Genomic DNA, 16,501 nt, shown 5'->3' on the forward strand with positions numbered 1-16,501 from the left:
CATTGCTGTATCTGTAGTTATTTATAATTCATACTTCTTGTGATGATAATGAGCTTATATAGCGTGCGCCTCATCTGAGTGTGCAGTTTGCTACCTGCTGCTATTCATCAAGTTCAGCCATTGAGCTCCTTTGATTCATTGGTCTCCAGTCACAGATGAGAGGATGGCAATCTCAACTGCATGTTGCCCGAGCGGAGAGGTTCAACTATTAATACATAATCGCTCACATTAGGAGGCGATCAGTTAAAACCAGCAGAGTCCTTTTTTTCATGCCGTTTTTGCTTCCTGCTGCCCATTTTCCTCCTCTTGTCTTGCCTGCGTGAGGTCCCCAGACATGGTTTGGAAGACAAGTGCCTCGGCAGGACCTGCGCTGGATGCTGCCAAGGCACCAGCTCTGCCCGGCCTCGTCAGCCCTGTGCAAACATCAGCACCAAGCAGTGGCATGGCACGAACCTGCTGGTGCCTGCAGGAGCCCGCCTCGTGCCCCAGGCTCCTGGTCCCAACCCCAGGTCCCCAGTGGGGAGGAGACGGTGCTGGGGTGACCTGCCAAAGTGACCCACGAGCATCCTGCAGCGCGACAGGGAGGCCCTGCCGGACAGTGATCAAAGGTCGGGGGTTTTTTTCGGGGGTGTGGATGCGACCCCTTTAAAGCAGGCACGGCCTGACCTCCGGCTGGAGAAGCCGAGACCCGTCTTCAGGAATCAGAGTAATCCGGGGTGATTTTATCCCACTCCACTTCCCTAAATCTGCGGCTGCTGCTGCTTGGCGAGGGGATTAAGGGGCTGGCGGGGGATTACGTAGCTGCTGCGGCTCCCAGTGCAGAGCTCCCTCCTGGCGCGGCCACTACTCAGGGTGCGGAGACACGCAGCACCCACGGGTGCCTGCCAACAAGGGTCCTCGGCGGGTTTTTGGCCACCCGCCCTGCGCCAGAGACCCCTGACGGCACCCGGCAGCAGGAGCGACGTTCCCGGGGCGGAGGCAGCCGGGGTCACCCCGGGGCTTGGCCCCGCAGCAGCAGGGCACCCAGCCCAGCAGCATGGCGGGGGCCGCATGGGACCCCCCCCAGGGCAGCGGGAAGGGTGGGGAACCCCCACATCACACCGGCCGGTCCCCTTGCTGATGGTTGGCGTGTGGAGGATGGGGCCCTGGGCCGTCCCGTGGATGATGCTCTGGCTCTTCTGCCTCCTGCCCTCTGCCAGGGCCCAGACGAAGATCCCACTGGAGACGTAAGTGTTTCCCTCTCTCCGGCGTGAGGCGTTTCTGGCGTGGAGTGGGCAATGCTGTGGGCATGGGCAGGCAGGTGGGAGTGCCTCCCCGGCAGTGGCAGGCCCTGTGGGTGCAGGCTCCTCCAGAGGGGCACATCGCTGCAGGGTAGGTGGCATTTCCTTAAGATGGTGGCGGCGATGGCTCCTGGGAGAGGACACGGGCACGGAAGCCACAAATTCAGTTCCCAGGTCTAACACAGATGCAATGACTCATTTTCCCCGTTCGTCAAGCAGAGCAATGGTACTCATCTGCTTTAGTTAAACACTGTGACATCTATTAATGCTCTGCTTAATGCACTGGGCGGCAGAAGGCAAAACCAGTTTAAAGACATGTTTGTAAAACCCCACCGCTGGTGCAACTTGTGGAGATTCAGCCATGGAGGCAGACGTAAGCGGCCCCAGTTTAGCAGCTCCCCAGTTTAGCAGAGCGGTCCCAGCAGATGCTGCTGGTTTGCAGCCTGCCGAGGACACCCCAGGGATTCATAGCACTGGTCAGGATCTGGCCATGGGAGGCATACACACGGGGTGTTTGAGCGAAGATGCATCTCTTCGACACACATGATATCCAGATTGTGCACTGCAAGGTTTGCAGCTCCGAAGCTCTGATCCCTTGCATTGGTCTGGTACACTGATGGCTGAAAAAAGCCTTCGTGCACACATACGCAGCCTCGGTAATACACACACACATGTTTATTCGTGTGTGCAGATGTCAGGGGATGTTAGTGGGGGAAGGCTAAATAGAGGAAAGAGGCCACGGCACGTTGTCTTGCTTGTTCTGGCTCCACCTTACTACAAAGGGCATAATAGCCCTTCCCAGAGCTCTGGAGCGTAAGAATGAAAAGCTGAGCTGCAATACACAGCCATGTTTTGTGCATGTGCTGCATTTGGGTCCGGGCGCGAGTGCCCATGCAGGGAATCTTGATGCACCTTTTTGGATGTGGGTTTGCAGGGCACCCACGCCCTCGGGTGTGTTGGTGTGCACAAGCAGCTCCTCTGGCACGATCGCTGCTGGAAAGCTCCCCGCCAGCAGTGCAGCCCGCCCCGGCAGCCTGCCAGGAGGCTAGCAGCTCTCAGCAAACCCAGTTTATAAAAACTTCACCTTGTTAAGCTGATTTAGGCAAGTTAAATCCTTTAAGGATTAAAAATGTCAGCACCGCAGTTGGTAAAAGTTGTTGTGGGGCAGCTTCTCTGGAGCTGGGGTAGGTCTGTCTGCACAGGACAGCGGGTTGGTCTGGAGGAAAGACAACGTTGCCATCCAGTTTCGTGAGGAGATATGTTCGATAAACTGACCAAAGTCAGCTCAAGCTTTTGCCTGAGATTGAGAAAATGTTTTCTATTCAAAAATTGCCAATAAGACCCTTGCAGATGTGCTTGCCAATACAGCCCATGTGATTACCAAGAGTTGCACTGACTTTATCTGGGGGGGGTCTCAGGAAACTTTGCCACCAATTTTATTCTTGGCTGCACTATCAAGCCCTTCCTCAGCAAAGTGCTGCTGATTTGAGTTTCACAAAAAGGACGCAGAGGTTACACAGAATAAAATCCAACTTCTGATAATTTCACGCTGTGCAAAATAAAAATCGACTTTCCGTGTCCAGGGTAAATACTCCATGGAAATACCTTTTTGCCTTGAAATCTGTGGCATTAAGAAGCCAGTCTGTCCTTGCGGCTGTTTTCGCCACTGAATACAAGTGCAGGGATTACAGGCAGGCAGTTCTGACCAAATCCTTTTCTGATGCTTTTGGTTATAATGTGATAGCTCTTTACTACTGAGAAAAGAGTTACATCACTTTGCACAATTTGGAACTTACTCATGTACAAGAATGAAGAATAAACAATAGAAAAAGAGCTTTTCTCCCCTAGTACTGAAACCAGACCAAAAGCTGAATTAATCCCTGGTGTCTCAAATCCACTCATGAATTTAACTAAAACACAAAAGTTGCCCTTTTCGAATGAAATTTCAGTAGAACACACTGGCCAGAGGACCAAAGGGAGTAAATCAGCAGAAAATGGACCTGCTCCATAGATTACACAAGGACGTTTTGGGGACACAAAACCAGAGTCTTTTAAACACCAGCTGGGTTCAATCACAGTTAAGTAACACAAGGCTAAGTCAGCCTGTGCTGCTCCCCAAGTCGTGCCTGGCTTTGCGGCACCACGCTTGGTTCGTCGCGAACTTACATCTTTGCAAAGCTCACTCACCTTTAACTCCAGCAGTATAAAAATCTGCTCAACCAGTTACTAGCAATGCATCTGGGGTGCAAGTTCAGCACAGAAGCCACCTCCTCTTTCCTCCTGGCCACCGCTCTGCTCATCAGCTGGCTGTGGCATGGGCAGGAGTGCTTGCGGCTGTGAGGATGGTGAGGATTTGGGGCTGGCTGCTCAGCCTTTGCTTCTTGGGCTACTGGAAACATCGGAAAACACTGGTGGGAGAGGTGAAGATCAACCTGGTATGGCCTCTTTAGGCTGCCCCTGCCGCCTCTATACATCTGCTCCTGAGTTCATGGAGCCAGCAGCCTTAGATGAAATTTCTCTGCAACCTGATGAATTTTAGACTGACCTTTTCTCTCACTTGTTTGTGAAAAAAATAAGGAAACCTACTTAAATTCAGCAGACTGCCCTTAATTTCCCAGTATTCTAAGGTCACTCACTTCCCTGGCAAATAATTGTCTTTTAAATATGTAAATGCCAGCATATTTCTGCTTCTTCACTTGCCTCCTTTTCAGCTTCCATGAAATGCCACTATATATTTTTAATTACCCACTCTTCAGGCCTGTCACACAGGGCTTCGGGACCTTTGTGCCCTCTCATTCCTCTGTGCCCCCTAACTTTCCAGCCAGCCCTCCAAAGCTGCTGGCCTCTGGCCCTCTCTCGGCTCCCCCCTGCCTTTGCACCTTCTTCGTCCTCTGCTTCAAGACCAGCAGAAATATCAGCCCGCGAGCCAGAGCGGCAGCTCAGAAGTGGCTGTGAGGCTGCTGCCTTGGCGGGCTGGGAGAGCCCTCCCAGGCTGTGCGTCCGACACACAGGGCACTCGCGTAGAAATCACAGAATTACACAAACCCCCACCTTTTTTTCCCTTGAGTTCAGCTGTTACTGGAAGGTAACTTCAGTACCTTCAGTATGAACTTCAAGGTTCATACATTTTGGCTTCTTTTGCCACAGCCTCAAAGGCTAAAAACCGACCTTCCCTTTTCCTGTTTTTATGAAAGCGAAGAATCCCAAGTCATGGTGGACGTAAGGACTTCACAAATGAGCAGATCCACGAGCAGCAGGGCTGGGTCTTCTATGAAACTGTGTCTATGGCTGGCTTCTCTACTGACTGATCATTGCTAAGCTCACATTGCGGACGTTTTACCTCAATAATAGCATCTTTCTGCTGAAGCTGCCCAACCCCACCCACTAGTCAGAAATTAATATCACAGACTCTTCCACCCTGCTGGGTTGAAAAATGGTGAGGGCTGGAAGGAATAGGGGCACACGCACGGCCACAGACATGACACAAACCAGAAAGACCAGGATCATGTGCACCTCATTTTTTTGGGAGGAAAATGGGGTAAAAATAAACCTCCCTGTTAAAATTACTATCCCAAACTTCATGTTTAGGTTCTGTCTTTCTACAGTAAAAGGTGAGGAGACTGGAGAATATTAGTTAATATCAGCACGAAACATCTCATACATAAAAGTTATAAAACCAGCAGCAGCAGATGGGCATCAAGTTAAATGTTGATTCAGAGATCCTCATACCTCAGGGAATGCATTAGTCACTACAACAAACAGGAAGACATCCCATGGGGTCCCTGTTTCTGGTTTCCTCTTTTATTCTAGGCTTGCTAGAATAACTCTGATATGGGGCAATAAATCCTGGCCTCCTAGCAAATAATACCCATATTCTTTTTTCTCTAAGAATGAAATGAAGAGATAAAAGCTCTGGCTGTCAAAATAAGATGCAGGGCACAATACCAAAAAAAAAAAAAAGAAAAGAAAAAAAAAGAAGTAGCCTTGTTCTTATTGACTTTGGCTGGTGCTAGATCACACTTAGTGGTTAGAAATGAATGCCTCATTGCCAATTAAGGAGTGATTAAAAAAGGCACCCACTCTCTTATTATACTCCTCTTATAGACAGTGGAGAGAGGTGCAGTTCAGAGCAGAAGCCTTATGTATGCTCCAAATCATCCCCTATAGCTGCCTATCTGTCTCTATTTGCAAGAGGGGAGCCTAAACAGGCTTTCCTATGCTAAAGTTAGCTGTTGTGATTATACCATCATTGCTGTGCTGGCTTTACTCCAGAGCTCATCTCTATGTTGGCATATTATTCTGCCATGAAAGTGGTGCAATGCACTGGGAAATCAGGCCCTGAGGTTGAAGTCTGCTTAGGACTGGAAGTAATCTACTAGAAGCCATAGGTAAGACTCTGCACTCCATAAATAAGTAGTGTATTCTGGTAAGTGGAGAAGGCCATTTATTCCATTAAATAAATCTCTCCTAAGTGAATCCTTGTTGAAAGAACTGCATGTAGGTGGAACTGCCTAATGTGAATCATGTAACAGATTTCTGATGAAGTGCTCTGTCAATTACGAGAGCCATCTATTTTGATTTGGATGGCTCGGTGTTCAGGCTGCTCTTCAACATCCTTATGTTCTCCATGTGGTACTGCTGTCATCAATTATTTACAGGATGGCACAAATGCGAGTAGCGTTTTACAATGATGAGGTGAATAATCTACTCTGGTGTTATCAAGCCATAGTATCTCCACTGAGAGCAGTGAATTTGCCTGCCTCGTTAGTCTCTGCCCCACACAGCTCTAGGAACTGAATCCAAGGGGTGAATCTTGACAACTTCTTTCAGGTCTGACACTTTTTTTTTGTCTTCAGCAGTCTTGACATTAGGTGTCTAGCCCTTCACCCCAGGCTCCGTCTGCAATCAGTGAAGACAAATAGGTGTCTGCAAAGAGCTGTTTATTTCACTTTACTAACAATCAAGGAAACCAGATGATACCTAAGACCAAAGGTACAACTTTTGTACCTCTAAAGTTAGGCAAGACAAATTCCACTCTGAGTCAAAACGTAGTGACCGAGACCACCAGAACTCAGTGTTTCTCCTTGCTGACCAAAGTTTTGGGCAGAATGCCCAAAAGCAGTGCTTGCCTCCTGCCTTACTGCTTGTCTGGCTAGCAATCTGGGGAGAAAGCATTGTCATTGTCACTATAATGGCTTAGAGAAATATGGGGGGGTCCATACTCAGGAAGATGGAGTTTTCCCTGTCTGAAGAAGTAAGGAGTTCTGCTGACTTTGAATTATTAATACTGATTTTCCTTTTTTCTTCTTTTTAGGGTGAAGTCTTGGGCAGATGCCTTCAGTGGGGAGCTGTACTCCATTGTGACTAAGTATTCAGGCTCTCTCCTGTTGCAGAAGGTAGGCAAAAACTGCAAAGTTTACCTTGGCTTCGCATCATCTCCCCAGGTAGCCCTCCAAGGTTTCCCCCTGGGGTGGAAGAAAGCAAAACACATGGGTCTCCAGCTAACTTTCAAAACCATGCAGGTTCATATCCATAAGCAGAGTGATGCCCTGTGGCCATTCTCCATGAACTGGAGAGGGGGACCCGACTAATGCCTTTCCTGCTTTCATTAGCCATGGCCAAACACCACCTAAATTGTCCCATTTTTTATAAATACTTTTTAACAGTACTCCTCGTGTTTCCCTTCTGATGATCATGTCATGCCCTTCCATGCTGACCCTTCACTCCTCCCTTCCTAAGTGCATATCAGTCCCTCTCCTCCTGCTCATCACTCGCCTGCTCATTGTCACCCCATCGTCCCCTCCTGCAGCTCTCCAGCTGGCACTCTTGTTTCTTTCTGCTTCCTCATCTGTCTTCCTGCAGTCACTCATCAATTCTTTGAATTGTGCCTTTAAAACTCTGCTTTGGACAGGGTGTCTGGGGCAGGTGCCCTGGAAGCTGTGATCTTCCAGAGGTGCAGCGCTCTGCTTGGCTTGGTCACCAAACAACAGGCACTGTTGCACTAAGCTCTCTACGAGCATTAAAGGGTGTAGCTCCAGGGGCTTTAAATAAATGGTCCCATTTGCAGCTGTAGAGAAGTTGCCCTGTAACCTTGATTCCTGAAGTCAGAGGTGAACAGCTGCTCCTCTTTCAGGCTTGGTGAACTCTGCGCTGTGGCAGCAGGGCCGTATGGATCAGCACCTCCCAAGTGCTGCTCAGGGAGCCTGGTGGCTGCTGAGTGCACCTGAAGGGATGCAGTCCCCTCTCCACCTCATGTGGCCATCTGGTTGCTTTTCTTTACTTTTTCTCTGATTCTTCTCTTCAACACGTGCCTACATTGCCTCTTAGGCCTTCTAGGTGTCTGATTTCTGTCCTTGTATTAGTAATAACACCCATATCCCAGTGCAAAAAAGGATCTGGATATCATTTTCTTCGCCTTGCTGCCCTATGTTTCCCTGTCCCCACAGTGCTTCTTTCTGTCTGGAGTAAGGGAGCATCTCCTGCAGCATCACCTTTGCTAGGCTTTGCCAAGAAAAGCCTTCAGCATCCATCACAAAGGTCTATACTGATCATCAGCTCTTCTTAGGAGGAATGTGCCACCACGCAATAAAAAACTGTCAGCACTGATATAGGTACTTCATGCACTAATGATGAGGCAGCTGTGGTGGGACATAGATGCAGGCAAAAGTTTGGCTTTTAGCAGTTTTGATGATGCTTCTGCATTGCCTATTCTTCCATGGGGTCCCCAAGCGATAATTGCCAGAGGCAAAGCGACACGCTAAGGCATCTCTGGTGGGTGCTGGAGCTCCAGTGGGCAGGAGATAGTTTGGGGTTATTTGATAGTCAGGTATCTGTGTCTGATGCTGTATAGGTGTGCTTCAACACAGCCAACTTGCACTGCTTCTGTGGCTATTTCTACTAACAGATTAAGGGAGTTCATGTTCCTTAAGGTCCAAAAGTCAGTGGGACTAAGGAGAACAGGGGTTAGCTTGAAAATACCAATGTTGTGAAAGTTAATAATGGAGGCCAAGGATGACAGACGCAGCACTGAAGTGGGTGTCAAGACAGCTGTGCTGTGTTGGCCCTCTGGAGACATTGCCACCAGATCATTTCACCTCCCTCTGTCCACACTATGTGTTTTGTCTCTTGGGATCTTGATCTCTTTGGAGTAGGAGTTATATGAGACCTGTAGATGCTAGTATAGTACCACTAAAAATGAAAGTCATGGCAACAAGACCTTGAACAAAAATTCACAACTCGCTATCAGGTTTTAGTGTAATTCACCGGAAGAAAAAAAAACTAATTTCTGATGAAAAAGAAGACTGAATGTAACCAAATCCAATCTAGCATTCACGTCCAGGCCAGTCAAGGCCTATATTTCCCTGGTGGTCTGACAGCCTTATAAAATAATTGCACTTGTCTGCCCCAGTCTACGTCCACCTGGCTTTGTTCTTGGAGAGGGGAAGGTGTCTGGTTTGCCCTTGCATGTGTTGGGGCCTGGATGCAGCACAGACCGATTGTGCTTTGCACAGTCTCTGGGCACCCCTGAGTGGGACACAGTGTCACCTGTGACTCAGAGGGAAAATGTCCTTCAGTGAATCACTGTCACCACTTCCAGCAGGGGTTACAGATGAGCTTGACCCAGCCTTGCTCTGTTAACACTCCAGCAAAGAGTCATCTCCTAAATGCATGTCACATCCTGCCCTGCCGTAACATTACTTAAGCAGTTTAAACAGCTCAGGTTTACCTTTCAACCCTCAAGTCCCACTTCTTGAGCTCTTTCATTTCCCCTTATTTCTCTGGGACTAGGGAAATAGGGGAGGACCCACCAGCATCCACCTCTTCAGTCCTTCTCTTAGCCTCTATTTCTTTAGCAAGCACTGGGTTGGATACCTTCTCACAAATCAGTATCTCAAAGCAGGGACCATCCTGGAGGACTCCCTCTGCATTCCTGACACTTACAGTGCTGCAGAAGGACAGCTTCAGAAGGATGCAGACAGATCTTTTACTAATAGGCAACATTTTCATGCCCCATGATATGTACCTTGGCAGACCTCAAGTAGCTTTATGTAGACCACACTGGTGCAGATTGCAGGTGAGTCAGGCCTGGGTAGCCAAATGCACCAAAGTCTGGAAATCAAAACATGTGTGCTCCCCAGGCACCTTTCTCTTTTTGGGCCATTGCCTCTTTTTCACATGAAATATTTCTCTCTGTGTGTGAGTATGTGCAGACCAGTAGAAGGGTGGGGAGCACAGTGTAGAGGCCCAGCCAACTCTTTCCTTGGTGCTTGTTTAAGTCGACTGGCATTTTGCCTTTGAGGAAATACAAACTGAGAGATAACAGCACCTTTCATATTTTGCTTCATGTCAACCTTGTGCCTAATAGGCTTGAAGTAACCAGCTTATTGTTGCTTTGACAGCCATAATTTTTCAGTTACAGAAAGTTTTGTGTGTAAACCTTCTCTTTAATGTTTAGTATAACCTTCCTTTTGTGGTTTTGAGTTTGGTTTTCTTTGGGGTTTTTTGTTTGTTTTCCCCAGAAGAACCCTAATATCATGTCAATTTCTTACCAGGCTTTATTGTTCCCAGAGACCTGGTGAACCAGTAGACATCTCTTGAATCCACAAGGGCAGGTTCTCACCCTGGATCAGAGAGCTTTGAGAAAGCCCCCAGGTGGGTCTCTGTCCCAAACAGTCAGGATATCATCAGCTTAAACCTCACAGAGGTAGCAAAAGCTGAAGAGTGGCTTTGGTTTGATGGCTGAAGCATTCATTGTATTCTCTTGACCATTATGCAGCAGAGGTTAAGATAAGCTTGTGCGCTTAAACCTGGCTCAGAGATGATGGATCTGTATTAAAATGCTGGCTGGGGTCTAGGATAGCTGAGGCCAATATAGCTGGAGTAAAGAGGCAATCTGAAAGGCTGAGTAGGGGGAGGGCAGTAGCATCTCCCAGAGCTAAGGAACAGAAAGTTTGAACCTGTGGCTTATTAGGTCTGTTTGCCACAGTCCTGCTGCTGCAGTTGGCCAGGCAGCAACCAAAGGCCTGGGGCCACAAATGGCAGCCATGCCAAGAGGTTACCACGGTCGTTCTGCGCTTCTCAGGGCTTGCCTCTGAGTGACAGAAACACCATCAGCTTCAGCAGACCCAAAACTTAACTTTTCTTCTACTGTGTTAACAATGTATTATAAGTGTTTCTGAGAATTACCTCCTGCTTCCTTCTGTAGCTGAGGTGCCAATTGCCTTCCCCGGTGGATAGGGCTGAGAAAGGACTGCAGGGCTTGGCTCCAGCTATGTACTTACTAGAAAGCACTACAAATAACTACATGGCAAAGAACAGACAAATTAAAGAAGTTCAGTCAAGACATTTTCCTGAGTGAAGATGAAAGGAATGCCTTTCACACTCTTAATATTTAGTTTCACTAGCAGTGAGTAATGCAACACTGTGTGCTTCAATGGGCTAAATTTCATGGAGGTGGGAACAAGAAAATGTATTTATTTGGTGACATATCTCTGTTCATAGATAAAACTTAGGATACTGAATCCTGGATATTTCACTTTTAAATCACCACCCCCATCACTGCGGAAGGAGAATCTTAATGAATTGCTCCTGCTGTTTTAAGGGAATACCAAGTACTAGATGAATATAAAAAGATTTTCTGTTAGATCAGAGTTAACTTTTTGGCCCCTTTTCAACATCAGATCCTTTCAGCCAGTTCTCCCAAGCCTGTAGGTGATTCCTGTTCTGTAAATTATCATGATCTGATAACCTGAACCCTAAACTCAGGTTGTGCAGGTTAATCTTGGTCGGCTACAAGCACCTGTGTTGACATTTGCTGCATACTTTCAGCCATGGTGTCTGGTAACAGTATTGAAATCACAGGTACTACTCCGTTGCCCACCTTTAGGAACTCTTGCAGTGAATATTCATTAATAGCAGGAGATTTTAGTGGCAGGAATACAGATACAAAATGGTTTGCTGGGTCGTTTGTAGGAAAAAAGCTCAAAGGGGATCTGAGCTCAAACCTGGTGTATTCCTCACAGCCAACTGAAACTTTGCAGAAAGTTTTTTGTTGGTTTTTTTTTTGTTTTTGTCTTCCCAGCTCTGGCTAGTTCCCGGGCTGAGACATGTGTACGGTATTAGCAGACCGCTCGTGATTGCTCATGATTACTTTTATTCTAATATCTACTTGTCAATGTGTCAAAAGCACATTAAAAAATAATTGAGAGGTAAAAAGCCCTGTTTTTTTTAATTCAAGATATGACCCAAGGTAACCAATGGCAGGTCACTTTGTAAAGCACGTGCTTGCCCATGCTGGTGTGGTCCCCCCCCTTCACTAGCTTTCCCAGGAGAGATTACCCTCCTCCCCCCGAGGAGGGCCTGATTAAAGCCTAGCCTGGCAGAGATCACTTCCCTCCTGACGAAACCATGACATGGAGCTAAATGGGACAGGCATCAGCTAGGATGTGTGCTGCGGTCTCAGCAGCAGCCAGGGACCTCAGTCAGGGGTTGTTGTTGCACATCCCTCTTTCGGCAGCATGGTTACACTAACCTTCATGCTTAACCCGACCTCCTCCTCCTCCCCTGCCTGTCCCAGCTACCCAGCCGCAGCAGAGGGGATGCGAGGCCTGGCGTTTTTAATCCAGTAAAACCCTTGCTGTTAATCACGCCAGACAGAGCGAGCAGCCTCCCTGTCATGCCTGCTGCAGGCTGGATGCTACTGCTATTTCTGTCTGACCTCCTCAGCCTGCCCCATCCTCAAGGCATTTCTTACTCCGCCTGTGCTCAGACACCCTCCCAGACAGTCAATGAGCTTCTTGAACAAAAGGAGCTCCACTTGCTCACCCTAAAGACATGCAAAGTCCTTCCCCCCTACCACTTTCTTCTAATTCAAAAGTGCCACTAAAGCCCCTGCCATCCCCTTACCCTTTTCACTACCTCATTTTGTGCCAGCGCAAGAAGTCCAGCCCTGGCTGAGATTGCTGCTATGGTGCTAATAGAACATGAAGATGGAGGGGATGTGTATACTCTGCAGAGAGAAACGATGATGAGGGACCAGGGGAATTCAATCAGTTGCCTTCATGCTTCCACATTGCCAGGGAGATAAGGCTCTGTCTTTTCTGAAATAGGTTAATCATATTGTGTCCTTTTGCAGGTTTTTTTATTCTTTCTTCTGCCTATCTCTGTTAGCTTTGGGATTTTTTGAAAAGGAGAAATAAAGGCCATTGTATCCAGTCTTGAAAGGGCAGATTTAGGGAGGCAGGCTACAGTTACCCAGTTTGGGTGTACTCTCAGGTTTTTAACGCCTAGATTTTATGAAACATGGTCAGAAGAAACTGGTTATCCCTAAAGCTGTCAAATCAAGATCCCCCTCATTATGACATCTCTCCCAGTGGAGGCAGCACTAAGTAGTCATGCTCATAATTCCTAGTTTCTGGGAATCGCCTCTGTGTTGCTTTTGGCCCAAAGCATGCTCGTGTATGCTGAATAAGTAGCATCACAACTGTCTCGCTGACCTTTCCTTGGCAGTCTCTCACCTAAGCACTGAGCAGACTCTTCTTGCTGCAGACCTGTCGAGTTACCCTACAGATATGATGACACTGTGGGAGGACAGGACATGCACTAGCATGACTTCTCTCTCACTAGTGCCCCAGAGCACATATGATATAGAAGGCAATGTAATGACAGCATACAGCTCCGTTCCCTTGCCCTTCCCTCTGCCTTCAGTAAATTTCAGGTATGTGTTGCATATAATGTTATTATGGATGTAAGCACAATGTGTATTTTAGGTTTTCAAAAGTCGGCCTTCTGCTTCCCTCTCTTATTTGTAGGCACAAATAAGGTACATTGCTGTTTTCAACAGCCACAAGCTCACAATTGGATCAGTTGCTTTTACTTAGTCAAAATGCTTTGTGTTATGGCCAGTGATCTGCACACACCCAAATTAAGGGGTGAAAAGGGAGGAAAGGCAAAGATGGGAGAAGGTAATAAATCAGACCAGTACTTTTAACACATCTTTCATCACCAAAGGCAATACCCAGCTAACAATAATAGATTCGCCCCTCTCCATATGAGCCTCCTGCTCAGCAGGATTTTCTGCTTTCCCTTGGGTAGAAGTACAAAGATGTGGAGCCAACTCTGAAGATCAAAGAGGTGGATGGCTTGGAGCTGGTGAAGAAATTCTCAGAGCAGATGGAAAGCATGCTCCGCAGGAAAGTCGAAGCCGTTGAGGTATGACAAGGGCGGCTATGGGAAGGAAGTCCTCTCCTGTCAGCCCCAGAGCAGTAGGCGCAGGCTTCCTGCCCGTACCAGGAGTGTGTGGGCGCAGAGGTTGCATGAGGACTTCCTTGCCCAACCAAATGCCTTGCTGGTGCAGCTGGCTGCTCACTCTGAGCTTTAAGTAGACACTGGTGGGAGGATGTGGGCGTTCAGACAAGGGAATGCTGGCTTCTCCCGCAGCCCAAAGTAGGAAATAAGATAAAAACAAAGTCTAGGAATAAATATGAGGGAATGAACATGCTTTTAGGAGAAGAGAGCTGTTTAAAGAGAAAAAACCTCTCACAAGTGAAAATAAATTTTGTCCTTGCATAATGCACGCTGGCCATTGAAGACTTGTAGCTTGTTTCAGCTCTGTGTGTGGCTCAAGGGAAATTTCTGCAGCCCCTGAACACAAGCTGCAAGGAAGGTGCTTGGATTTCCAGCTGTGTACATGGGGAAGTGTGGAGGAGGTGGCAAGAGGTCTTTAGCTGTTGCTGTGCTGGAGATCAGAGCAGGTAATCGTTATGGCCCCTTTTACTTCTTGCATCTAAGGATCTATCATATTCCCTTATATTTACCCACTATGAAAAGCATATTTCTGTAGTCACAGAGCCTTGACTGTTTAAGGCGTCTAATGTGGAAAAGTCATCCAGAAACACATCATTTGAATCTCAGAGTGAAATGTGGGCATATTTAGACCCAGAGCTTTGGCCTGTAACGTTAAATTCATAGCCAGACTTTTCTAATGTTTGGATTGCCTTATCCTTTGTGAAGGAGCAAAAAGTTTTGCTGAGACTGTCACTGATTGTGCAAGTCTGAAAACACGTACATGTTTAGCTGGATTCCTTCCCAGTCTGTACCAATTGAGAATTAGTGCCCTGAAGCATCATATTGGAGAATACTAGTTGATTATATTGCCTTCCATAAATGGTAAGAGCTTATAAATGGCCACAGCATCGCTGAGCCCTTTACGAAATTAAGTCATGGTCTTTGTCTCTGTAACAATACCAGACTGAGATTCCCACAAGGCCTTTTCCTTTGATGAGATACTGACATCAGGCTGCATCTGAAATGCCTTTCCCATGGCTTTTTGGAAGGGCTCACGGAAAATGAAATTAAATCTCTGGCCGTTGTTTCTCTAAATGGACATGTTTCTATTTGTCCTTTCTCCATGTATATGTCCTGTGATATCTAAGATTGCTCAGAGGTTTAGTAGGGATTCTGGAGTAAGTAGGTGTGAATATACTTGGCAATAAATAGCTGTGAATATACCTTCCAAACTGTAAAGTTGCAGCACAGAATGACAGGTCAGCAGAAAAGGAGGGAAAGAGGGAAGTTTATAGCCCCATGACTCTGTGTTGTGGTGAAGGAGGCAGTCATGTGTCTTTCCACTAACTGTGTGAATGGCTGATACAGCTGGAAGAGCTTCTGGAGGGCTTTCCACAGCACCCCCTCATCTTTCTTTCTGTGTGCTTCCATTAGAGGTTGGTGGAAGCAGCAGAAGACGCAGATCTGAACCATGAGTACAACTCCTCACTGGAGGTAAGTTTATCCTGGTCAGTGACAAAATATGACACGCATCCTCAGAGAGACTAGTCAAAAGGCAGGCCTAGCAGCACCCAGCCACCTCAGGTTCCTGGACAGCTTAGGAGTTTCCTTGTCTTCAGGACACTCAGCTTGTCTAGAAACTAGTGTGAGTAAAAGACTCCCTTGGCAGATCCCAAACGTAGTAACACCAAGATTAGTCCCTTTGGCTCCAGGAGGTGAAGGATTTGGGAAAACATAGGGTTGTGTGATGTTATTGCCATTATGCTTACTGCACACCAACATTGCCATTATGTAAGACGTTAGTGCAAATTAGCTGGCGCTTTGTGGGTTACTTGACTGGAAAATGAGCTAAAAATTGAGTGTGTATGAGCCATGAGGATGCTGTTACAAATACCCACAGCAAACCGTTAATCCCAATGAGCTGAGTTTCTCACCGTCTTTCTCAACAGCTCCCATCATCTTTTCTCTACCCTGCAGACACCCATTTCTCAGGGCTTCCCGATAGGTGAAAGTTTGGTGCTGTCCAAGCAATTTGGATAATTGGCTTTCTGTTAATAACTGTTTGTTGTAGCCAAGCTATGGGATTATTGCTGGTGAAGGGAACTGGAGTGAAAAATCTGATGAAGAAAGTCCACTGTCCACAGTACAAGCACAGAGTGCTTAGCAGAAGTACAGGCTACCCTTGCAAGTTCACCTCTCTATGCTGGGAAAGGGTGGGAATGAAAATGCTTCTTGAAATCAAGCTAGCTACCAATTTCACCTCTCCTACTTCTTTATTTAAGAATCACATTACAGCCATGCTAGTTGGGTCAGCTGCATTCACAGTACGGGTCATGGGTGAGTTGAGGTACATGACTGTATTCACACACACAATTCCCACCCCCTGAGTACTGTTAGTGCTTGAGCATAAATCCTTAAATAACCTCTGTCCTCAGATACAGACAACAAAAACGTCTTAAAAACATCTGTTATCCAAGGGTGAAGAGTGTCCTGAAGATACTAAAGTGACTGTAGATGCTAAATCCCCAGTGGCCTTCACGGGGGGAATCCTGTGTTGTCTTTGAGCACCTTCTGCTCTATCCTTTGCTCTTTACGACTGCCTGCTGCTTGGAGTGACAGAGTGAGGGGATAATCCTGGCTGGATGTACATCAGGAGTTAACTCTAGTAAATGACAGCTGTAGAGACAGGGCAGGTAAGGTCAGCATTGGCATCCCCTGTAGCAAACCTGGGAGCCAGACCCAGTGAGACACTCCACCTCTCTGGCTAGTCACTTAAATACCTCTGAGGGACCACAGGAGTCTGCCACTGTGTCCCTTTGCTCTCAGGTGGTTCTTCTGCTGCCGGTTATGACCATGCTTTCAGTCATATGGGCACCTAAGGATAAGAAACTGGGCAGAAACCATCATTTGGGCAGCTTGACACTTTTCAGTTGGTA

General features: G+C 47.2%; 1 protein-coding gene across 1 annotated transcript in view; it reads left to right on the forward strand.

Moving 5' to 3' along the window:
• Window positions 1-1,119: 1,119 nt before the first annotated feature.
• The window catches only part of CACNA2D4 (calcium voltage-gated channel auxiliary subunit alpha2delta 4), a 131,449-nt gene continuing 116,067 nt past the window's right edge, over window positions 1,120-16,501 (forward strand). The window contains exons 1-4 of the mRNA XM_050903137.1: window positions 1,120-1,226; window positions 6,595-6,676; window positions 13,374-13,490; window positions 15,000-15,059. Of these exons, the coding sequence (XP_050759094.1) occupies window positions 1,120-1,226; window positions 6,595-6,676; window positions 13,374-13,490; window positions 15,000-15,059 (366 nt within the window). The remainder of the gene's footprint in view (window positions 1,227-6,594; window positions 6,677-13,373; window positions 13,491-14,999; window positions 15,060-16,501) is intronic.

This window comes from Gymnogyps californianus, chromosome 1 (genome assembly GCF_018139145.2).
Source record: "Gymnogyps californianus isolate 813 chromosome 1, ASM1813914v2, whole genome shotgun sequence".
In the NCBI taxonomy this organism is placed as follows: domain Eukaryota; kingdom Metazoa; phylum Chordata; class Aves; order Accipitriformes; family Cathartidae; genus Gymnogyps; species Gymnogyps californianus.